General features: G+C 45.6%; 1 protein-coding gene across 2 annotated transcripts; it reads left to right on the plus strand.

Moving 5' to 3' along the window:
• The first annotated feature begins 10,420 nt into the window (after nucleotides 1-10,420).
• Nucleotides 10,421-22,048, plus strand: lzic (leucine zipper and CTNNBIP1 domain containing). 2 transcript variants are annotated; one of them, XM_055659629.1, is made up of 7 exons: nucleotides 10,421-10,468; nucleotides 11,464-11,571; nucleotides 15,130-15,265; nucleotides 17,092-17,190; nucleotides 18,144-18,239; nucleotides 18,649-18,730; nucleotides 21,757-22,048. In XM_055659629.1, exons 2-7 carry the CDS (start codon nucleotides 11,471-11,473, stop codon nucleotides 21,813-21,815), a joined length of 573 nt encoding a protein of 190 aa, XP_055515604.1. In that variant the 5' UTR covers nucleotides 10,421-10,468; nucleotides 11,464-11,470; the 3' UTR covers nucleotides 21,816-22,048. The 2 variants fall into 2 exon arrangements, with proteins under 2 accessions (XP_055515604.1, XP_055515605.1); XM_055659630.1 differs by having other exon boundaries at nucleotides 10,462-10,502.
• Nucleotides 22,049-24,035: the final 1,987 nt, after the last annotated feature.

Below are 24,035 nucleotides of genomic sequence, written 5' to 3' on the forward strand. Positions count from 1 at the left end.
GCCCCCCCCACCACACACACACACACACACACACACACACCACACACACACACACACCACACACCCACACACACACACACACACACACACACACACACACCCCCACACACACACCCACACCCCACACACACCCTCCCTCTCCTGCTTGAGAGACCAGGGCACGGGGACTTTGAGACATTCAGCTATCAAACCCCACTGGCAATTTTAACTCCAGCCCGCGTGGTCACCACAAGATGATCAGGGTTAAATAATCAGACCGGCCACTGATTGTGACTCCCCTCCAGCCTCTCCCCTTGGGCGAGGAGAGGGAAGACATCTACACTGTAAGAAAATGACCCTCCCTGTATATCAATGTATGAGATAAAAAGCTGTTAGTCGCTCATTCCCGTAATTTAAATGCCGCTGAGTAATATCTAGGTAGACATTAGATGGGCTGTCTGCCTGAACTCCTGGTGAGCTGAAACTGCCTTCAAAAGAGGTTATTCGCACAGAATTTGCAGAATGTTCTTTTCGAAGTTATAAGGAAAAGATACTTGATAAATTCAAACCTTGCTTCAAATAACTTAATGCTTCGATAATTAAAAGTCCCACCGGGTACTACTACTCGATCAACCGTTATATTTAAGGTAATACAATGTATAATCTGCATAGTAAGTTGACGTACAGCCAGTTGGAGGTACCTACTGTGATCCTGGTGGTGGCCTTGATAGTCCACCTTCCTGGGCAACAGAACTACAGACAGACAGAAACCACTGTAACCCTGTCTGGAAACTGTGCCTAAGGTCCCAGTGTTTGGTGTGAAATGCAGCCTGTCGCAATCAAGAAGTGGACATTTGCAATAAGCCAGTGTGTTTGCATTGTTGGAAATAAAAGTGTTGGAATAACCTGCTATGTATTTATTTGAATACTTCATTCTTCCTGACTAATCTAAGATATTGCTGGGATAGACACAAAGTGCTGGAAATAACTGTGCGCAGCGGTAGAGTTGCTGCCTCACAGAGCTTATAGCACCAGGGACCCAGGTGGTTCGATCCCGACTACGGGTGCTGTCTATACGGAGTTTGCACGTTCTCCCCGTGACCACGTGGGTTTTCTCCGAGATCTTCGGTTTCCTCCCACACTCCAAAGAAGTACAGGTTTGTAGGTTAATTGGCTTGGTATAAAAGTAAATTGTCCTGTGTCCGTGTTGGATAGTTTTAATGTGTGGGGATCACTGGTCGGTGTGGACACGGTGGGCCGAAGGGCCTGTTTCCGCACTGTATCTCTAATCTAAATCTAAGCTAAACTCAGTGGGTCAGGCAGCATCGCTGCAGAAATAAGATGGGTGGTTTTTCGGGTTGAGGCCCTTATTCAAACTGAAAGTATGTAGAAAGATCCTGACCCGAATCATTACCCATCCTTTTTCTCCAGAGATGCTGCCTAACCCACTCAGTTACTCCAGAACTTTGTGTTTATCTTTGGTATAAACCAGCATCCGCAGTTCTTTATTCCTACATTGATGAGATGTTTAGTACAATCGGGCAGGGGACTGTGTCCAAGAGGCAGGACGTCACGGTACAACTGTACAAGAAGGTGCAAGACCACACTTTGAGGTTTTGTGAACATTTCTGGTCACTGAGCTGTGGGGAGGATGTCATTAAGCTGGAAAGGATGCAGAAAAGATTGCAAGGACATTGTGGGAACTGGAGATCTTTAGATGTAAGGAGAGACTGCATAGGTTAGGACTTTATTCCACCAAGCCGATGTGAACTCAGTCGTATATTAAATTATGAGGAGCATAGATAAGGTGAATATTCACGGTCTATTTTCCAGGATTGGGGATTTCAAAACTAGGTAATGGATATATATACTGTTTTTGTTGTTTATTGTGGTGCTTAAGGAGTGCGTATCTGTGCTGCTTCCAGTAGGGATTTTTTTGTTCTGTTTCGGGACATATGACAATAAAACACTCTAGACTCTTGACTCTACTGCCCACGCTCTTCCAGCGCCACCAGCACTTTTTAAATTCAGCGCCAGTGATGCTGACTGGGCCGTGAACTCCCCTCCGCTGCCAAAGATGGGTGAGCGGTTTCTTCATTTTGCTATCTTGTTGCCAATGGAGGAGCCGGCATGGGGGGAGGGGGCGCTGTGAGGGAGGGGTGACAAAGGGGGTCCTGGCACAGGGGTACTTTGTTAGTGACCTCTATGTGGTGACTATTTGCATACCTTGGCCATGCAAGCAAAGACTTGTCACATGTTCAAGTTCAAGTGAGGTTATTGTCATGTGTCCCAGATAGGACAATGAAATTCTTGCTTTGCTTCAGCACAACAGAACATAGTGGGCATTTACCACAAAACAGATCAGTGTGTCCATATACCGTAATATAAATATATACACACATGAATAAATAAACTGATAAAGTGCAAATAACAGATAATTGGTTAGTAATAATCAGAGTTTTGTCCGAGCCAGGTTTAATAGCCTGATGGCTGTGGGGAAGTAGCTATTCCTGAACCTGGTTGTTGCAGTCTTCAGGCCCCTGTACCTTCTACCTGAAGGTAGCAGGGAGATGAGTGTTTGGCCAGGATGGTGTGGGTAATACAGCATTCATTCATTCATTAATGGAGATGAAGGCAGTTGTCTTCCTGCCATGCTGCTGAGCTCCATATCTACTGCCTGTACACTGTCTCACCAGTGTGTGAGATCCTCTGTTTGATCCTCTGTTGAGAAACTGGCTGGTAGCGCCCCCTGATGGCGTGGTCTCTTAGCCTGCACGAGGGTTAAACTTCCTGCGATTCATTAAGGTTCGCACGGTACTTACAGCCTTCCTGTATGAAAAGTGGCCACAAACCAGTCGACTCACTAAGGTCTGCACTGTCAGGAGCAATATGTTCCCCATGGAAGGTCACCCCTGTAATATGGACATGCCAACTAAGAGCGAAGACAAGCTGGTTCTACCAGTCAATACGATGGTGACTGCTTTGATTATAACCCTGACTCATTATGGTAACATTTCGCCCCTTTGTTTACCAGGGATATGAAGGATAAATCGCCCCGGCCTGATCAGATAGTAATTGAATCACAGAGTTATACAGTGTTGAAATAGGCCCTTTGGCCCAGCCTAGATAAGGTGAATATTCACTGTCTATTTTCCAGGATGTCAGGATTCCAGATATTTTCCAACATTTCCCAGCTACACTAAATAGAAAAATAGAAAAATAGAAATTAGGTGCAGGAGTAGGCCATTCAGCCCTTCGAGCCTGCACCGCCATTCAATATGATCATGGCTGATCATCCAACTCAGTCCCACCTGCCTATCTCCCTCCAAACTAGTCCTATCCATGTACCTGTCTAACTGTTTTCTTAAATGTTGGGATAGTCCCAGACTGAACTACCTCTTCTGGCAGCTTGTTCCATACACACACGCCACCATTTGTGTGAAAAAGTTACCCCTCAGATTCCTATTAAATCTTTTCCCCTTCATCTTGAACCCATGTCCTCTGGTCCTCGATTTCCCTACTCTGGGCAGAGATTCTGTGCATCCAAGGACACTTTGGGAAGCTCAAAAGGATATTGCAGGTGCCTTGGCTGAGATGCATATGCATCATGATCAGAGGTTGCCGCGGGCTGGGGGGCGGCTAGTTTAAGAAGGGCTGCAAAGAAAAACCTGGGAATGATAGACCTCACACCTGTAATAGGAAAGCGACTGGAGAGGATGCTGAGGGAGAAGACATTTGGATAGACGGAGGCTGATTATTGATAGTCAACATGGCTTTGCACGTGGGACATGGTGTCTCATGGATTTAACCATATAACCATATAACACCATATAACAATTACAGCACGGAAACAGGCCATCTCGGCCCTACAAGTCCGTGCCGAACAAATTTTTTTTTACCCCTTAGTCCCACCTGCCTGCACTCATACCATGACCCTCCATTCCCTTCTCATCCATATGCCTATCCAATTTATTTTTAAATGATACCAATGAACCTGCCTCCACCACTTCCACTGGAAGCTCATTCCACACCGCTACCACTCTCTGAGAAAAGATGTTCCCCCTCATATTACCCCTAAACTTCTGTCCCTTAATTCTGAAGTCATGTCCTCTTGTTTGAATCTTCCCTATTCTCAAAGGGAAAAGCTTGTCCACATCAACTCTGTCTATCCCTCTCATCATTTTAAAGACCTCTATCAAGTCCCCCCTTAACTTTCTGCGCTCCAGAGAATAAAGACCTAACTTATTCAACCTATCTCTGTAACTCAGTTGTTGAAACCCAGGCAACATTCTAGTAAATCTCCTCTGTACTCTCTCTATTTTGTTGACATCCTTCCTATAATTGGGCGACCAAAATTGTACACCATACTCCAGATTTGGTCTCACCAATGCCTTGTACAGTTTTAACATTACATCCCAGCTTCTATACTCAATGCTCTGATTTATAAAGGCTAGCATACCAAAAGCTTTCTTTACCACCCTATCTATATGAGATTCCACCTTCAAGGAACTATGCACGGTTATACCCAGATCCCTCTGTTCAACTGTATTCTTCAATTCCCTACCATTTACCACGTACGTCCTATTTTGATTTGTCCTGCCAAGGTGTAGCACCTCACATTTATCAGCATTAACCTCCATCTGCAATCTTTCAGCCCATTGTTCCAAATGGCCTAAATCACTCTGTAGACTTTGGAAATCCTCTTCATTATCCACAACACCCCCTATCTTGGTATCATCTGCATACTTACTAATCCAATTTACCACACCTTCATCCAGATCATTGATGTACATGACAAACAACAAAGGACCTAACACAGATCCCTGAGGCACCCCACTAGTCACCTGCCTCCAACCCGATAAACAGCCATCCACCATTACCCTCTGGCTTCTCCCATTCAGCCACTGTTGAATCCATCTTGCTATTGCTGCATTTATACCCAACAGTTGAACCTTCTTAACCAACCTTCCATGAGGAACCTTGTCAAAGGCCTTACTAAAGTCCATATAGACAACATCCACTGCTTTACCCTCGTCAATTTCCCTAGTAACCTCTTCAAAAAATTCAAGAAGATTAGTCAAACATGACCTTCCAGGCACAAATCCATGTTGACTGTTCCTAATCAGACCCTGTTTATCTAGATGCTTATATATATTATCTCTAATTATCTTTTCCATTAATTTGCCCATCACTGAAGTCAAACTAACAGGTCTATAATTGCTAGGTTTACTCTTAGAACCCTTTTTAAACAATGGAACAACATGCGCAGTACACCAATCCTCGGGGACTATTCCCGTTTCTAATGACATTTGAAATATTTCTGTCATAGCCCTGGCTATTTCTACACTAACTTCCCTCAATGTCCTAGGGAATATCCTGTCAGGACCTGGAGACTTATCCACTTTTATATTTTTCAAAAGTGTCAGTACTTCTTTTACTTTGAACCTCATAGTATCCATAGCCACTCTACTAGTTTCCCTTACCTCACATAATTCAATATCCTTCTCCTTGGTGAATACCGAAGAAAAAAAATTGTTCAATATCTCCCCCATCTCTTTTGGCTCTGCAGATAACTGTCCACTCTGTCTCTCCAATGGACCAATTTTATCCCTCGTTATCCTTTTGCTATTAATATAGCTGTAGAAACCCTTTGGATTTACTTTCACCTTACTTGCCAAAGCAACCTCATATCTTCTTTTAGCTTTTCTAATTTGATTGATTTGATTTGATTTGATTGAGTTTTTTTAAAAGATAGCAAGAAGATTGGAGACCTGTGACTAGTTTAGAGGGAGATGAGCCAATCGAGGGTAAACGGGGCTAGTTTTTGGGATTCTTGTTCGGTATGAACGAGTTGGGCTGAAGGGCTTGTTTCCGTGCTGTACGACTCCGACTCAGCCATAAAAATATTCAAAGACTGCTTCTTCCATCATCCTTGGTGGTAGAGAATTCCAAATCTCAGAGGAAAATATTCCCCGACCACCTACTTATGCTGGGGGGTCCCCTTATCAACAGCCAGCCTGTTTCTCCATTCTCCCACAAGGAAACATATTCTCCACATCCATCATGTCAAGACCCTCAGCGTCTTGTATATCACCAGGTACGAGGAACACGAGTCTCCCAACCCACATCGCAAAATCCCAGACGGATCGTTCATTGAGAATGGAACAAATTGTTCGGCCTCTTTGAACCAAGTCAGAACTTTATGTTTAGGTTTTTATTGTCACTTGTACCGAGGTACAGTACAATGCTTTGTTTTTGCATGATTCCCAATCTGATCAGGTAATACTATACATTAAATACAATCAGGCCAAACTCAGTATACAATAGGCAGTGCAAAGGGGAAGATACAGAATGCAGAATATAGTTCTCAGCATTGCAGTGCATCAGTTCCAGAGACAAGGTCCCATGTGCACAATGGGGCAGAGGTGAATCTGTCAGTTTCATGGAATCGAGCCTTGTTATTGAAGGACCATCCAGAAGCCTAATTTCAAAGGGGAAGAAGCTGTTCTTGAGTCAGGTGGTGCCCTCTATCAAGCTTCTGTACCTACTGCTGGGCAGGAGCAAGGAGAAGTAGGAATGACCGGGGTGGGACAAGTCTCTGGTTGTGTTGGCTGCTCTCCCGAGGCAGCGTGATGCAGGTATACATAGAGTTGATGGTGAGGAATTTTGATCGGTGTGAATGGACTGGGCTACATCTACAACCCTCTCACCATCTTGGGCAGAGCTGTTCACAAACCAAGCTGTGGGGCCACGGTGGCCCAGCGGTAGACTTGCTGCCTCACTGCGCCTCAGGCCCATGTTCGATCCTGACTGCGGGTGCTGTCTGTTCAGAGTTTCTACCTTCTCCCTGTGACCACATAGGTTTTCCCAGTTTCCTCCCACACTTCAAAGACGTACAGGTTTGTAGGTTAATTGACTTGTTACCCATTAACTGCTCAAGATGCCTATAGTAGTGACGACAGAAGTTGTAGGAAGGAACTGCAGATGCTGGCTTGTACCGAAGATAGACACAAAATACTGGATCAGTCTGAAGAAGGGTTCCAACCCAAAACGTGGTCTGTCCATTTCTCTCCACAGATGCTGGCTGAGCCACTGAGTTCTTCCAGCACTTTGTGTTTTACTCAATATTCCAGTATCTGCAGTCCCCTGTGGCTCCAGTAGATGGAGATGTTGGCCAGTGGTTCAGACTTTAGACTTTGGAGATACTGCGTGGAAACAGGCCCTTCGGCTCACCGGGTCTGCGCCGACCAGCGATCACCCATACACTGGCACTACCCAACGCACCAGGGATGATTTATAGAAGCCAAACTACAAACCGGTACCCTTTTAGAGTGTGGGAGGAAACCGGAGCACCTGGGGGAAACCCACGCGATCACATGGAGAACGTATAAACTCCATACTGACAGCATCCGTAGCCAGGATCGAACCCGGGTCTCTGGCGCTGGAAGGCAGCAACTCTACCAATGCGCCACCTTACGCCCTTGTTGATGCAATGTGTTGGGTAAATCAAAGAAAGCAGAATATATGGATCTCCAGAAATCATACATGAAGATGCCACATCAAAACCTACTGCTTAACATAGAAACATAGAAAATAGGTGCAGGAGTAGGCCATTCGGCCCTTCGAACCAGCACCGCCACTCAATATGATCATGGCTGATCATCTAAAATCAGTACCCCGTTCCTGCTTTCTCCCCATATCTCTTGATTTCATTAGCCCTAAGAGCTAAATCTAACTCCTGCTTTCTCCCCTCTTAATCTCTTGATTTTCATTAGTCCCCTACAGCTTAAGCTAGGGGGAAATCCTTTCTAACTCTCTCTTGTAGTTGAGGCCAACATGTCCTTGTGAATCAGGGGGCCTCAACTGTGGCAGATGATCATATTGAATTCAGGCTCACAGATCCTCACCAACTCTATGTTTCTCCAGGGTGACTGTGGCAGAGAAAACTCACAACTCTCTGGGTGAAAAAGTTTTTCTTCATCTCAGTCCTAAATGGCCTACCCCTTATTCTTTAACTGTGACCCCTCAACATCGGGAACATTTTTCCTGCCTCTAGCCTGTCCAATCCCTTAAGAAGTTTACATGTTTCTGTAAGACATCCTCTCATCCTTCTAAATTCCAGTGAATATAAGCCCAGTCGATCTATTCTTCCATCATATGCCAATCCTGCTTATAAGGGCTGATTATAAGTTCATATAAGTTATAGGAGCAGAATTAGGCCATTCTGACCATCATGTCAATTGCGCCATTCAATCATGGCTGATCTATCTTTCCCTCTCAACCCCATTCTCCTGCCTTCTCCCCATAACTCCGGACACTCGTACTAATGAAGAATCTATCGATCTTCGCCTTAAAAATATCCATTGATTTGGTACTCTGTAGTTAATCGGGGGTTGTATTTCTGTATGGCAATATTACTGATCTCCCTAATGCAAGGAATTTCACTCTACCTTGCTACACATGAATAATAAAGAACCATTGATCTACATTTCACGCTGCCTCGAAAAGCAGCCAACATAATCTATGCCTTGACCTGCTCGGTCATTCCTTCTTCTCCCTGCTCTCGGGAGAAAGATACAGAAGCTTGAATCCACGCACTACCAGATTCAGGGGAGGCCTCTTCCCCTCTGTTATCAGGCTTCCTGAACTGTCCTTCAATAAGCTTGTGCACTGTTCAATTCACCTCCACCCCACTGCAGACATTTCTTCTGAAGCCTGCATGGAAAATATTAAAAAGTAAAGTGTTCGCCCTGATCGTTAAGTTTAAGAAAGAACAGTAGATGCTGGAATAATTGAAGGTAGACAAAAATGCTGGTGAAACTCAGCGGTTGAGGCAGCATCTATGGAGCGAAGGAAATAGGTGACTTTTCGGGTCGAGGGTCTCGACTCGAAACGTCACCTATTCCTTCGCTCCATAGATGCTGCCTCACCCGCTGAGTTTCTCCAGCATTTTTGTCTGCCCTGATCGTTAATGTAATTTCTTCTTCAACAGATACGGCCTGAAACTGCTGTATGTTTCCAGCATTTTCTACTAATTGCAGATTTCCACATCTGCAGGTCCCTGGTTTTCAATTACAATAGAATGGAACCACCACTGAGTTGAAGGGATCTACAGGAAGTGATGCTTCAAGAAGGCAGCAAATATCATCAAAGACCAACACCATACTGGCCACGCTCTCACCTCACTGCTACCGTCTGCAAGAAGTTTCAGGAGCCTGAGAATTGTTATCTCAAGGTTCAAGAAAAGCTTCTTACCATCAACCCTGACCTCGGGTGCTGTCTATGTGGAGTTTGCACATTCTCCTCTGTTTACTCTCACGTCCCAAAGGTGTAGGTTTGTAGGTTATTTGGCCTCTGTAAATTGCTGCCAGAGTGTAGGGAGATGATGAGAAGTGGGATATCATTGCACTGTTGTGATTGAGTGATCAATAGTCAATGTGGACTCGGTGGGTCGAAGGGCCAATTTCCACACTGTATCTCTAAGCTGAACTAAACACCTTGCACACCCCTAACCTCAGCACCAAATCATCCTAGATTACATACTACTATGCTCTGTGTTATAACGTGGAACTGCAGATGCTGGTTTATACCAAAGATAGACACAAAGTGCTGGAGTAACTCAGCAGGTCAGGCAGCATCTCTGGAGTAAAGGAATAGGTGATGTTTCAGGTTGGCACCCTTCTTCAGACTGGAGCATCCCCGGAGAATATGGATAGGTGAATTTTCGGATTGAGACTCATCTACCTATTTTGTTTAAACATCTTAGTGGTTTTGTTTACTTTAAGTAATTGATCATTTATTGAACATTTGTTGTTGCTGCTGCATCCAATGATCCTGTAAAGCTGCAGGCAAGTATTAATTTCATCGTTCAAGTTCATATCTGGTGCAACTGACAAAGGTACACTCCTGAATGGTGAATGTAGTTGGTGAGGGTCCCCGTTGCAATGCAGTTTTTTCTGTGTCACATTATCGAATTACAAGCAGTTACAAAATCTCGAGTAAAAACTCAATATTTGAAGTGTGACGCCAATTGTAATTCAAGGAGCCAGAACCAGGGCGATGGGCCGAACGCCCTTCTACACTGTAGTGTGTAATAGCTTGATGTGCCCTGTCTGTTGAAGGGACACACCGGGTGGAGCTGGGTTTATCCATGGGTGACCCAGGCGGGTGGGGCCCACTTAGTGTCACTTAAAGTGGGCCTGCCAGTGCGGCCACTCGCCCTGCGTTAACATCCCGACCGAGGTGAGTCCCCTTTAAGGTGATGTGTGTGCAGGAAGGAACTGCAGATGCTGGTTTACACCAAAGATGGACACAAGATGCTGGAGTAACGCAGCGGGACCGGCGGCATCTCCGGACAGAGGGAACGGGCGAGGTGTGAATGAGGGGCCGTCCCGCCGGACCCTGTTACAGGTGACACCGAGGCGCGCTCCTGATTGGCCACTGGGCCGGAAGTCGGTCCGCCGGAGGGTGGGTCCCCCAGGGCGGAGAGGTGAGAGCGGCGGCGGCGGCGGCGGCGTTACATGGTGGCGACTCCAGGGACGTCTCCCTCCCCCCTCTCCTCTCCCCCTCTCTCTCTCTCCTCCACCTCTCTCTCCCCCTCTCTCTCCTCCCCCCCCTCCCTCTCTCTCTCCCCCTCCCCCTCCCCCTCTCTCCCCCTCCCCCTCTCTCCCCCCCCTCTCTCTCCCTCCTCCCTCCCTCTCCCTCTCCCCCCTCTCTCTCTCCCCTTCTCCCCCCCCTCTCTCCCCTCTCTCCCCCCCCCTCTCCCTCCCCTCTCTTCCCCTCTTTCTCCCCCTCCCTCTCCCTCCCCCTCCTCCCCCTCTCTCTCTCTCTCCCCCCTCCCTCCCCTCCCTCCCTCCCTCTCCCTCCCTCCCTCCCTCTCCCTCCTCTCTCTCTCCTTCCCCTCTCCTCCCCTCCCTCTCCCTCTCTCCCCCCCCCTCCCGCCCCCCCCCCCCCTCCCCCTCCCCCTCGCCCCCCCTCTCTCCCCCTCTCTCCCCCCCTCTCCCTGCCCCTTTCCTCCCCCCCTTCCAGCTCCCTCCCTCCTCTCCCTCCTTCCATCCCTCTCCCTCCTCTACCCAGCCCTTCTCCCCACCTCACCTTCCTCATCCTCCCTCCCCATTGCCTCTCTCCTTATATGTCTTCGCACCCTCTTACAGAACCGCCCTCTGTCTTTTGCCTTTCTCACAAGACAGCTTTAACTTTACCCCAATTCCCCCATCCCCATTTAACTCCATTTCCCACCCCTTCCGATGTCAGCCCATAAGATTCATGAACAATTACCTCCAGATTTAAAAAATAACACCTTTTACAAATATCCGAAGGCCCTTTCACCCGACGAGTAGTGACACGTTATGTGAAAATAATCAGTCATCCAACACTGGATTGTTCAGAAACATTTATCAAATGTTCCCTACATTGTGTAACAATAGTGCAATTGGTTTAACTCTAATGGAATAACCACTGTGTGATGTTTGACCTTGGATCTAGGATAAAGATGGCTTCACGAGGGAAGAGTGAAACCAGCAAACTGAAGCAGAACTTAGAGGAGCAGCTTGACAGACTAATGCAGCAGTTACAAGATCTCGACGAGTGCAGGTATGAGAGGAAGCAGTTTGGCAAAGCTGGTATTTTATGTCTTTTCTTATTACATTACAGACTTGTTTGGCCAAATTCCACTTTAACTAGCTTTGGTGTAGAAGGAGGAAAAAGGTAACTAGAGAGGGAGTGGGACCCGTCAGGAGTCAAAGCGGTCAACTCTGTGTGGAACCACAGGAGATGTGCAAGGTCCTCAATGAGTATTTCTCCTCTGTATTTACCAAAGAGAAAGCCAGGAGGACAGAGGAACTCAATGGAGCAGTCAATGGAAGTGTCTTGATAGCAGTCAGTGTTACGGTCGAAGAGGCGCTGAATGCACTACGATAGTAGTAAATGTTGTGCCTTTATTCAAGAAGGGCTGCAGGGAAAATGCTGGGAACTATAGGCCAGTGAACTTAACATCTGTAGTTGGAAAGTTACTGGAGGGTATTCTGAGGGATAGGATATACAGGAATTTGGACAGACAAGGGTTGATTAGGGATAGTCAGCATGGTTTGTATGTGGGCGGTTGTGTCTCACAAATATGATTGAGTTTTTTGACGATGTGACCGAAATGTTCGATGAGGGCAGAGCTGTAGATGTTGTGTACATGGACTTCAGTAAAGCATTGGACAAGGTTCCTCATGGTAGGCTGTTCTGGAAGGTTGGATCAAATGGGATCCAAGGAGAGAGGAATGAAGCAGAGGGTGATGGTGGAAGGTTGCTTCTCGGACTGGAGGCCTGTGACTGGTGGTGTGCCTGTTACTGTTTGTCATCTGTATCAACGATTTGGATGAGAACATACAGGGCAAGATTAACAAGTTTGCAGATGATTTTAAAAAAGTGGGTGGTTTTGCAGATAGTGAAGATGGTTGTGAAAAATTGCAGCTGAATCTTGATCAACTGGCCAAGTAGGCTGAGGAATGGTTGTTGGAATTCAATGCAGAAACATGACACATGTTACATTTTGGGAAGTTTAACATGGGCAGGACTTACACAGTGAATGGTAGGGCTCTAGTGTTGTAGAGCAGAGGGATCTAGGAGTGCATGTGCATAGTTTCATGAAGGTGGAGTCGTAGGTAGATCGGGTGATCAAAAAGGCTTTTGGTACATTGGCCTTTATCAGCCAGAGTATTGTGAATAGAAATTAGGAGGTCATGTAGAAGTTGTATAAGACGTTGGTGAGGCCACATTTAGGGTATCGTGTTCAGTTCTGGGCACCGTGTTATAGGAAAGATGTTGTCAAACTGGAATGGGTGCAGAGAAGATTTCTGAGGATATTGCCAGGACTAGAGGACCTGAGCTATAGGCAGAGGTTGAGTAGGCTGGAACTCTATTCCTTGGAGCACAGGAGGATGAGGGGTGATCTTATAGAGGTATATAAGCATGAGGGGAATAGATCGGGTAGATGCACAGTCTCTTGCCCAGAGTAGGTGAATCGAGGACCAGAGGACATAGGTTTAAGGTGAGGGGGAAAAGATTTAATAGGAATCTGAGGGGTCACTTTTTCATACAAAGGGTGGTGGGTGTATGGAACAAGGTGCCAGAAGAGGTAGTTGAAGCAGGGACTATCCCAACATTTAAGAAGCAGTTGGACATGCACATGGATAGGGCAGGTTTGGAGGGATATGGACCAACTGCTGACAGGTGAGACGAGTCGCTGGAACATGTTGTCCAGTGTGAGCAGGTTGGGCAGAAGGGCCTGTTTCCACACTGTATCACTCTATGACCTCTGACACTCTTGTGTCTGTAGGCCACTGATTGCTAAAGCCCTATGTCGGATCACAGGTCTGTGCTGCGTTGTGTATCTCATTCAGGCGGCGGCAGCAAGGGTCAATACAATTGTCTGCCAATTGAGAATAAAGAGCGGGGGGGGGGGAAGAAGTGGTCAGGGTTTGCTTCAGACGGAGACAGGCTACGTATTTCCTCCCCCCCATAATCTCTGCACCCCCTCTCTCCCACCTTGACCAATTTTTCCCAATGGAGTTCATGATGTCTTTACTGTACCTAGGTTAATGACACCGTAGAACTACTTCAATGGCTGCAAGTTACCTTGTGATGTCCTGAAAGGGCGTTGGTTGAATTTTGGTTTATTATTGTCGTGTGTACCGGGATACAGTGAGTAACGTTATTTATACGCTGTCCAGTCAAGTCAGACTGTGCACGAGTACAAACAAGTCCTGCACAAGTACAACCCGTGGTGCAAAGAGAAAAATGCCAGAGTGCAGAATATAGTTATTAGTGTCAGTGAGTGATACAGCATTTAAACAGACCGTTCGGCCCAACCTGCCCACACTGACCAACATGTCCCAGCTACACCAGTCCCACCCGCCCGCATTTGGCCCATGTCCCTCCAAACCTGTCCTATCCTTGTACCTGTCTAACTGTTTCTTAAGCGTTGGGATGCCTCAACTTCATCCTCTGGCTGCTTGTTCCATACACCCACCACCCTTTGTGTAAAAAAGTTACCCCTCAGATTCCTATTAAATTTTTTCCCCTTCATCTTAAACCTGCTTCCGCTTGTCCTCGATTCACCTGCTCTGGGCAAGAGACTCTGTGCATCTACCCGATCTATTCCTCTTGTGATTTCATACACCTCTGTAAGATCACCCGTCATCCTTATACGCTCCAAGGAATAGAGACACAGTCTACTCAACCTCTGCATGTATCTCAGACCCCCTAATCCTGGCAACATCTTTGTAAATGTTCTCAGTACCTTTTCCAGCTTGACAACATCTTTCCTCTAACATGGTGCCCAGAAGTTAACACAATACTCCAAGAGGGAGTCAGAGGGTGGTGAATCTGTGGAATTCATTGCCACAGATGGCCATGGAGGCCGAATCATTGGGTATTTTAAGGTGGCGATTCTTGATTACTAAAGGTGTCATGGTTATGGAGAGAAAGTAGGAAAATGGGGTTGAGAGGAAAAATAGATCAGCCATGATTGAATGGCGTAGTAGACTTGACGGGACGAATGGCCTAATTCTACTCCTCTGACTTGTGAACCAGTCCCATTATCTCCAGAGATGCTGCCTGACCCGCTGAGTTACTCCAGCACTTTGTCAATTGATTCGTTTCATTTAGAGATACAGCACAGAGTCAGTCCCTTCGGCCTACCGAGTCCGCACCGATCAGCGATCCCTGTAGACTAACAATATCCTTCATGCTGGGGTCAATTTACAATCTTTACCAAAGTCCATTAACTTACAAACCTCTGGAAAGTGGGAGGAAACCAGAGCATCCAGGGGAAACCCCATGCGTTCACAGGGAGAATGTACAAACTCTATACGGACAGTACCCATGGTCAGGGTTGAACCCGGGACTCTTGTGCGGTAAGGCAGCAGCTCGACCGTTGTGCTGCCCGTGTTGATGACAATACTTGTTGAGGTTGCGGGTGAAACAAGATAAGGTTGACGATTGTCACACTCTACCCTCTTTTGGGAATCAATATCGTCAATAGAGTGGGGCGAGGAGAAAGCAAGATGCAGTTCCACACGTTTCTATTGAAAGACAGAAAGACCAATGTAGCACCCTGTCAGCGACACTCATTGATTTATTTATTTTACCCCAATATTTTAGGGAGGAACTTGAGCTTGAAGAGTATGAAGAAACAAAGCAGGAAACATTGGAACAGCTGAGTGAATTCAACGAGTCTCTGAAGAAAATCATGTCTGGAGATATGACATTAGTTGATGAACTCAGTGGAATGCAACTTGTAAGAAGCAGGGATGAGTAATTTAGGTTTATTGTTGGCACGTGTACGGAGGCACGGTGAAAAGCTTTGTTTTTGCATGTTATCTGTCAGCTCATGTAATACTCTGCATAAATACAACGAAGTCAAACTCAAGTACAATAGGTAGAGCAAAGACACAGAGTGCAGAATATTGTTCTCAGTAGCGTAGAGCACCAGTTCCAGAGACAAAGTCCAATGTTCGCAGTGGGGTGGAGGTAAATCAGACCATATCCTGGCTTATGGCAAGAGCATTCTGAGGCCTGATAACAGAGGGGAAGATGCTGTTCCTGAGTCTGGTGGTGTGTGTTTTCAAGCTCGGCCTCAGCAGAGATTACACTACCAGTACTCTGTGTAAGTTGGGGGAATCCTTGCACCGAACGGTTTAAGTCTCTATTCATGATGGCGGTATTTCCTTCAGGAAATCCTGGAGGCAACAACTGCAGGAGGAGGCATGGAGTTCATGCTTCAGTTCAGCTTATCTTTCATTAGACAGTTGAGGATTTAGATTTTTTTATTAAAGCATAGCCTAAGGTTAAAAGATTTTTTATTAATATCAGATCTCAATATCAGTATTTCACTTTGGTGACCAAAAATTGTAATTGATAGGAATTTAGTCTTTCTTTCCACAAGGCAATTTACTTCTTGGAAGGTGATATATATATATATTTTTTTTTTTTCTTTGTAGCGTGCCCCTTTTTCTTGACTGAGCTGGTTTTCACGGCACAATTTACCTGTGGGAATTTTAAGTGCAAATTGTATTCAGGATATGTTGGCCTTCGATGAGGTTTTGCTCCAGTTTTAAAAGAGATCGGTCGCAGGGAACTCAGCCCTGGCCTTGGTCCTTGGTCTAGTGTGGGTAATGGAATCAGCTGTCGTGGATCTATTCGGAACTGTCTAGGTTAGCCAGGGTTTAGTTACTCACACCCTCGTCTCTGAGTTTGGTTTAGTTTAGAGATACAGCGCAGAAACAGGCCCTTCGGCCCACCGGGTCCACCCCGACCAACGATCCCCACACATTAACACTATCCTACACCCACTAGGGACAATTTTTACATTTACCAAGGCAATTAACCTACAAACCTGTATGTCTTTGGAGTGTGGGAGGAAACCAAAGATCTCGGAGAAAACCCACGCAGGTCACGGGGAGAACGTGCAAACTTCGTACAGACAGCACTTGTAGTTGTGATCGAACCTGGGTCTCCGGCATTGCATTCACTGTAAGGCAGCAACTCTACCACTGCGCCACCGTGACCGTTCTGGAATTGAGTCCCGCACTCCAGAAACGCAAGTCGTAAAATAACGGTTGAAATTCCACCTGGGGATCTGAGGATGTACTGCACTGAGAGCAGAGCCCTTCAGTAGATGGAAAAGCTCCCAGGCATTATTGTCAGCAAGCAGTTGAGTCTGTAGGGTGACCTGAGCAAAGACCTACCTGTAACTATCCCCAAACCAACGTCACTGACAAAGCTATTTAATTGTAATGACGTAGCTGTTCATTAAACCTCGTGTACATATTGCTTTAATATTTCCTGCACGATAACTATGTGCTGTAAAATACATTGCAATGCTATAAGTTCACAAAAGATGCCATAGGAATGTAAGCCATGTCTCTTTCTTGTCTGAGAAATTGCGCAGACACGTTCGGCCTGAAGCCACCTCATCCCCATCTGAGTGTGGATTAATTCTGTTTTAATTCTATGTGCCATCTCCAGATAACGTTATATAAAAAATCTTACTGCAGGTATGGAGTAGACTGTGCTTGTGGCAGCCTTGTTGCAGCGTGTTATTCTTTTCCTCGTCTTTGGCAGGCAATCCAGGCAGCTATCAGTCAGGCCTTTAAAACCCCCGAGGTTATCCGAATGTTTGCGAAGAAACAGCCGGGGCAGCTGCGTACTCGACTGGCAGAGGTGAGCGCTCTGCACTGATGCTGATTAATCTGCTGTAAACTCCTGCATCTGCTATTTCTCGATCCCAAGTGAGAAGTGTAGAACAGAAACTGATGGTTTCACCGATGATGGTTTGGGTTAGTTTAGAGATACAGCACGGAAACAGGCCCTTCATGTCCACGTTGACCGTTCATCACCTGTTCACACCAGTTCTATGTTATCCCACTCCCTCATCCACTCCCTGCACACGGGTGGAACGTGCAAACTCCATACAGACAGCACCCGAGGTCAGGATCAGACCCAGGTCTCCGATGCTGTGAGGCAGCAGCTCTACCTGCTTCACCACAGTTCAATAATTGTCAACTATGCTCTTATAATTTTAACTCCATTCAGCCCAGGTCAAATTTTATGAACAAAATAAGATTATGTTCTTGTGTTCCTGTGGGTAATAAAGACTGTATAAAGAATAAAGTAGCTGTTACATTTTTTTGTGGGTAAAAGTGTGTGGAGTCTCATTGCACCAACGGGACTGGCATCCATGCTGTGTGATTCTGTTTAAGCAGACTGTATTTTGTATGAATTGACACAGCTAGCAATGTCAGTCCACTTTATGTTGTGAGATCAGATATATATCCTGCCCTTTGTCCACTCCACTGGTCAATGGGGAGGTATCAGAAGAGAGCTTGCAGTGTGAATCACTGGTTAATGACTTAGTGATGACAATAACATTCAGGTGACTTTGCCCCCAAGAATTCTTCGACCAGTTGTAGCCCCAGAGCAGACCAATTATAGTCTGCATCTCACTCTGGGCCAACTCACCCGGAGGAGAAGCTTCAGCCAACCTTTCCTCAGCTAATTATTCACAGGAAAATCCGATTGTCTTTTGACAGATGCAGTGCCCATGATATCAGTGTGAAATAATTGTAGTAAAAATGTGTTAAAAATCCAGGTTTGACGTTACTGTGTTCCTTCAGATGGACCGAGACGTAATAGTTGGAAAACTGCCCCGGGATGTCTACATGCAGCAGAAAGTTGAGATCCTCACGGCTCTGAGGAAGCTGGAAGAAAAGGTAACTCTCTGAGGACAAACCAGTGGCAGTACTGTGCACGTACAAGGCACTGCAGATGCTGCAATGCTGCGTACAACACAAAGTGCTGGAGTAACTCAGCAGCTCAGGCAGAATCTCTGGAGAAAGTGGATAGGGGACGCTCCAGGTGGGGACCTTTCTTTAAACGATTGAAGGGCCCCAACCTGAAACATTGTCCTATCCTTGTCCTCCAGAGTTGTTGCCTGACCCACTGAGTTACTCCAGCACTTTATGTTCGATGCAAGTAGCAGAATTGTTCTGTGACTTACGATTAGTGACACTTGATTGCGGCATTTTGTCTTGTGTTCGTCGGCTTGTGTTACTGTGCAGGTTGTGATTGCTGGTGTATCTCTGAGGCTGCACAGAATTAATATTCTGACTTTATCTTCAGCTGACTCCAGATGAAGAAGCCTTCCTCCTGACAAATGCCAGCACTGCACTCAGCCATTTTGAGAAAGTCTCTGGAGGTCTCGGTAAGTCCAAGTGTGCGCCATAACAACATCCTTTAAAATGTACACGTTGTGGAATAATCAGTGATAAATGTTGCAGAGTACCAGAAACATGCAGTACATGTTTGGCTTTACGTTGAGCGAGTGTCTGAATGACAATCCAAAATGTTTCCTGGGTCCACCCACAAAAAACACATATATTAATCATAAATTAACCAGGTATTAATATATGCGGTTTAGTTTAGAGATACAGCATGGACACAGGCCCTTCAGCCACCAAGTCCATGCCTACCATCGATCGCATTAGTTTTATGTTATTCCACTTTCACATCGTACACACTAGGGTGCGATTTATAGAAGCCAATTAACCCACAAACTTGTACGTTTTGGAATGTGGGAGGAAACCGAAGTGCCTGGAGGAAATCCGCACGTTCATAGGGAGAACGTGCAAACTCCGCACAGACGGCTCCGGGTCTCTGGAGCTGTGAGGCAGCAGCTCTACCACTGTGCCACAGTCATACTTAAAGATAGAAATGCTAAATAGAGCCTATATTTTATTAACAGATGATTTTATATATTTTATTAACAGAATATGTGTGTTATGATTGTGTTTATAATTTGTTTGGTTGTTTTGTTGTTTGTCTTTTGCACAAAAGTCCGCGAGCATTGCCACTTTCATTTCACTGCACATTTCATATGTGTATGTGACAAATAAACTTGACTTGACTTAAATTTAAAATATTCACATTATTGCAAATTAAACGAAATTTTAAACATTTAAGTCACACTGAATTCACCCTTGCTGAATCTTCACCGCTTGTTTCTCGATTAACTATATCTCCCGTGTTCTTTTTAGCAGCACTCAGGTCGGCCTCAGTTGGCAATAGAGTTTGCAGTTGTACGATTCAATCCAAAATGTACCAAAATGTGATGCCAGAAGCCTGTGTTAGTTGACTTCTAAATTGCCCCGAGTGTGCACGTGAAAGTGGGATAACAGTGGGATAACATTAGAACTAGGGCAGCACGGTGGCGCAGCGGCAGAGTTGCTGCCTCACAACGCCAGAAACCCAGGTGCTTGACTGTGTGGAATTTGTACGTTCCCCCCCGTGACCTGTGTGAGTTTTCTCCGAGTGCTCCGGTTTCCTCCCACACTCCAAAGACATACAGGCTTGTTGGCTTGGTTAATTTGTGTCTGGTGTGTGTAGGATAGTGTTAGTGCGTGGCGATCGCTGGTCGGCACGGACTCACTGGGCCAGAGGACCTGTTTCTGTGCTGTGTCTCTAACCTAAACTAGTGTGAACGGGTGCTCAATGGTCGGCGTGGGCTCGGTGGGCGGCAGGGTCTGTTTCCACAATGTGTCTTCAAATTCAATCAATCAATCATTCAAGACGGGTAGTTGTGTGGATTTATCTGCAGCAAGGATGTCTATGAACTCTTCTGGAGTTTAGAAGGATGAGAGGGTATCTTATTGAAACATATAAGATTGTTAAGGGTTTGGACACGCTAGAGGCAGGAAACATGTTCCCGATGTTGGGGGAGTCCAGAACCAGGGGCCACAGTTTAAGAATAAGGGGTAAGCCATTTACAACGGAGATGAGGAAACACTTTTTCACACAGAGAGTTGTGAGTCTGTGGAATTCTCTGCCTCAGAGGGCAGTGGAGGCCGGTTCTCTGGATACTTTCAAGAGAGAGCTAGATAGGGCTCTTAAAGATAGCGGAGTCAGAGGATATGGGGAGAAGGCAGGAACGGGGTACTGATTGGGGATGATCAGCCATGATCACATTGAATGGCAGTGCTGGCTCGAAGGGCTGAATGTCCTACTGCTGCACCTATTGTCTTGTCAATTGTCTACCTCACCTCATGGACCATCATTTTATAAACCACATTGGCAAAGAACATGGCAACTTTTGCTTCAGGGTAGTAAGTGATCTGTGTGTGAATACATTGATACATTGAATGTGAATATGAATTTTTGTATGAAACAACATAAAAGTTTTACCAGTGACACAATTTTATCACACTTTCTTTAAGGAAACAAAGGTGTTATTTATTAATATGTAATAATTAATTATTCTGGATCAACTGTTTGTAATAATGGTACATGACGTGTGAATAGACTTTACCCATTGATTTAAGCATGATTGGTTTTAGAAAGTTCAAATGGTGTTTAATTTCAATGGGCACAAATCAGATATAAAAAGAGATTGGACTTTTAAGCTGGAACTGAAATTCTGCACAAAGTGAACCTTGTAGTTTTCCATTGGCTATTTTTATCAAAATTGTAATCTTTCTCAGGTGCTTGGGATGCAAAATGGTTCCTGACGGCAATTTTGGCATTTAGTGTTTTGCATTTGCTGCTTTTTAGCATATTTTTGAGGTGCTGGTGAAAAGCTGCAAGGTAAAGATTGGACGTCAGTCTGTAGTCCAAGGCAGAGGCACTCCTGGGCATTCCGACTGTTGCCTGAAGTCTCAAAGCAGACAGAACAGAGGAATGGATGTGTTATTCACTCATTCCTCTGGCTGCTGCCAATGCAAATGCCCTGAGTGCATGAGTGGAAGATGATAATGGGGTGCAGGTATTTAAAATACTATCAAGGGAAGTGGGAGGACAAAGGGTAGTACAGTGGTACAGCACCTGAAGGCAGGATCAAACCCGAGTCTCTGATGCAGCTGCTGCCTCACAGAGTCAGAGACTCGGGCTTGATCCTGCCTTCAGGTGCTGCACCACTGTGGGGTTTGCATGGTCCATCTGTGACCACGTGGGTTTCCTCCCACACGCACAAAGACGTGTAGGTTAATTGACCTCTGTAAATTGCCTCCAGTATGTAGAGAGCAGATGTGAAGGTGGGATAACATAGAACTAGTGTGAACAGGTGATTGATGGTCGGCGTGGACACTGTGAGCTGAAGAGCCTGTTTTTAATGCTGTGCCTTTAAATTCAATCAATCATTCAAGATAGAAAGTTGTGTGGCGTTACCTCCAGCAAGGATGCCCATGAATAAAGTGCAGTCTCGGCACTAACCCATTGTGTCTCTATATCAACTTGCAGGAACTGGAGATAAAGTCCTTGCCCTTGCCAGTTCGGGAGTAGAGATCACGAAGAAATGAGGAGGGATTTGTATTCTAGTTTTTTAGAGAATTGTCTGTTTGTTTGTATTTTAATGTCCTGTTTCACCTTTGAATGATCCGGAGCAAAGTGTAAAGTTGAAACACAACCTGTATATACATGATGTTTTGTACGCCCAGCCTTTCCAAATATTTTCTGTATGTATTCCGTTTAAGACACTAAGAGTAGCATCATGAATGTATCTCCTTTATAAAATAAAATCCAAATCTTCGTGTAGCTCATTTATTATTTTTATTCCAATCGAGATGAAGCAAGTGTTTACTTGTCTGACCGCACCCAGATTTTGACATGTTTAAGAAGGAACTGCAGATGCTGGAAAAATCAAAGGTAGATACAAATGCTGGAGTAACTCAGCGGGTGAGGCAGCATCTATGGTGCAAAGGAATAGGTGACATTTCAGGTCGAGACCCTTCTTCAGACGAAGGCCGAAATGTCACCTATTCCTTCACTGCACCATCACTGCACCACCACTGCACCACCTTTCCCACTTATCAGAGCAGTGAGATTATCCATGTACTGCTCTGATACGCAGCAGATTTATGCAACACTGCTGCCTGCACGCTCCCCTCCAGGTCAGAAGGCAAGAGAGTTTAATTACCACCTGTACCCATAATGACGTTCTTACTAGTCTGAAGATCAGTGTGATCTTAATCTTAAGAACTGATCTTAATCAGTCTGAAGAAAGAACTCGACCCGAAACATCACCCATTCCTCCTCTCCAGAAATGCTGTCTTGTGATGGCTGAAGAGGTCGATCCTGGAGCCACAGACTTTATGCCCCTTCAGGTGGCCACCTATGCATGACATCTTTTTACGCACGAAGTCTGGTGCGCGGACAGTCACCACACAGTCCTTGACAGGACAGACCCGGATCCAACGGCAAGGACCTCATGGCAGTCGGGAACATAGAGCATAGAACAGTACCTTCGACCCACAATGTCTGTGCCAACATGATGCCAAGACAACCGCTTATCTACCTGCACATAGCCCATATCCCTCTATTCCCGTCATATCCATATGTCTACCCAAAAGTTTTTTAAATGCCACTAATGTATCTGCTTCAACCACCACCCCCAACAGGCCTGGACCACCAAAACTGTGGTTTGTCAGGAACCTCCCCCTCGACCTGCCCACCATGAGTGACCCTGCATTACAATAAGATAGACACAAAATGCAAGAGGAACAGGCAGCATCTCTGGAAAGAAGGAATGGGTGACGTTTTGGGTCAAGACCTTTCTTCAGACTTTACAGTCCTTGTCTAATGCTGGGAATAAAGAGAAACCCCATGAAACAAAAAAAAATCCTTGTCACGAGCAGGAGATTGACAACGTCATTGCTTTGTGACTAATCTCTAATTAGTGGAAACCACAAAATGCTTCACATTGAGCAATGCATGGCAGCAGTGAGAACAAAAAGAGCATTGATGGACAGTGTGACATTTATCCAAGACGTGTGTGTGTGTGTGTGTTTCCAAAACCTGTTTAGCTTTGAACCAGGTAAGAGAAGGGAGGATAGCTCTGTAAAGCGAGGTACATACAAAGAACTGCAGTTGCTGCAATCTTAAGTAAAACACAGAGTGCTAACTCAGCAGGTCAGGCAGCAACTGTGGAGGTAATGCATAAGCAATATTTCTAGTCGGGACAGGTTTTAGAATAATTATAGTCGGGGGGGGGGGGGGGGGCGGGGATCGGGAGAGAGTGAGAAAGAGACGTGGGGTTGGGACAAACATATCCGTCAGGGAATGTTGCTGACTTGCCTGCTCCAGACTGCAGGAGTACCTGCTGAGGGACGCACTGAAGCTCGATGCAGCCAACGCCAAGGCTCTGTGGGGGAGGACCACAGTCTGCTGCTGGACTTTGAGGGACAGAGTCTGGTTGGGACACCCCTCAAACAAGGGAAGGGATATCACCTCCAGGGGCCACATGAGTGGCAATGGTGCCTAAGTGTAAAGAGAGGAGTAAATATTACTGAGTATACCACTTTGGTAGTCTAGGGGTTCTATCTTTGCACATCTCACTTTTTCTCCTTGCTTTCTCTCCTTTGATTTCTTCCAACTATAGCTAAACGTTAAAATTGAAGCTGCACAATTACTGTATTATGTCATATGCCGTTGGTTCTATTTTTGTACATTTGCTTCTAATAAATAAAAATATTTTAAAAATACAAAAAAGCATTACTGAGTATGACACTTCATCATATAGA

This window comes from Leucoraja erinacea, chromosome 30 (genome assembly GCF_028641065.1).
Source record: "Leucoraja erinacea ecotype New England chromosome 30, Leri_hhj_1, whole genome shotgun sequence".
Lineage (NCBI taxonomy): Eukaryota > Metazoa > Chordata > Chondrichthyes > Rajiformes > Rajidae > Leucoraja > Leucoraja erinaceus.

Coding starts and splice junctions, on each gene's coding strand:
- lzic (XM_055659629.1), top strand. CDS start 11,471: ATGGCTTCACGAGGGAAGAGTGAAACCAGCAAACTGAAGCAGAACTTA. Junction 11,572..15,129: donor CAAGATCTCGACGAGTGCAG/GTATGAGAGGAA, acceptor CCAATATTTTAG/GGAGGAACTTGAGCTTGAAG. Junction 18,240..18,648: donor TGAGGAAGCTGGAAGAAAAG/GTAACTCTCTGA, acceptor CTTTATCTTCAG/CTGACTCCAGATGAAGAAGC.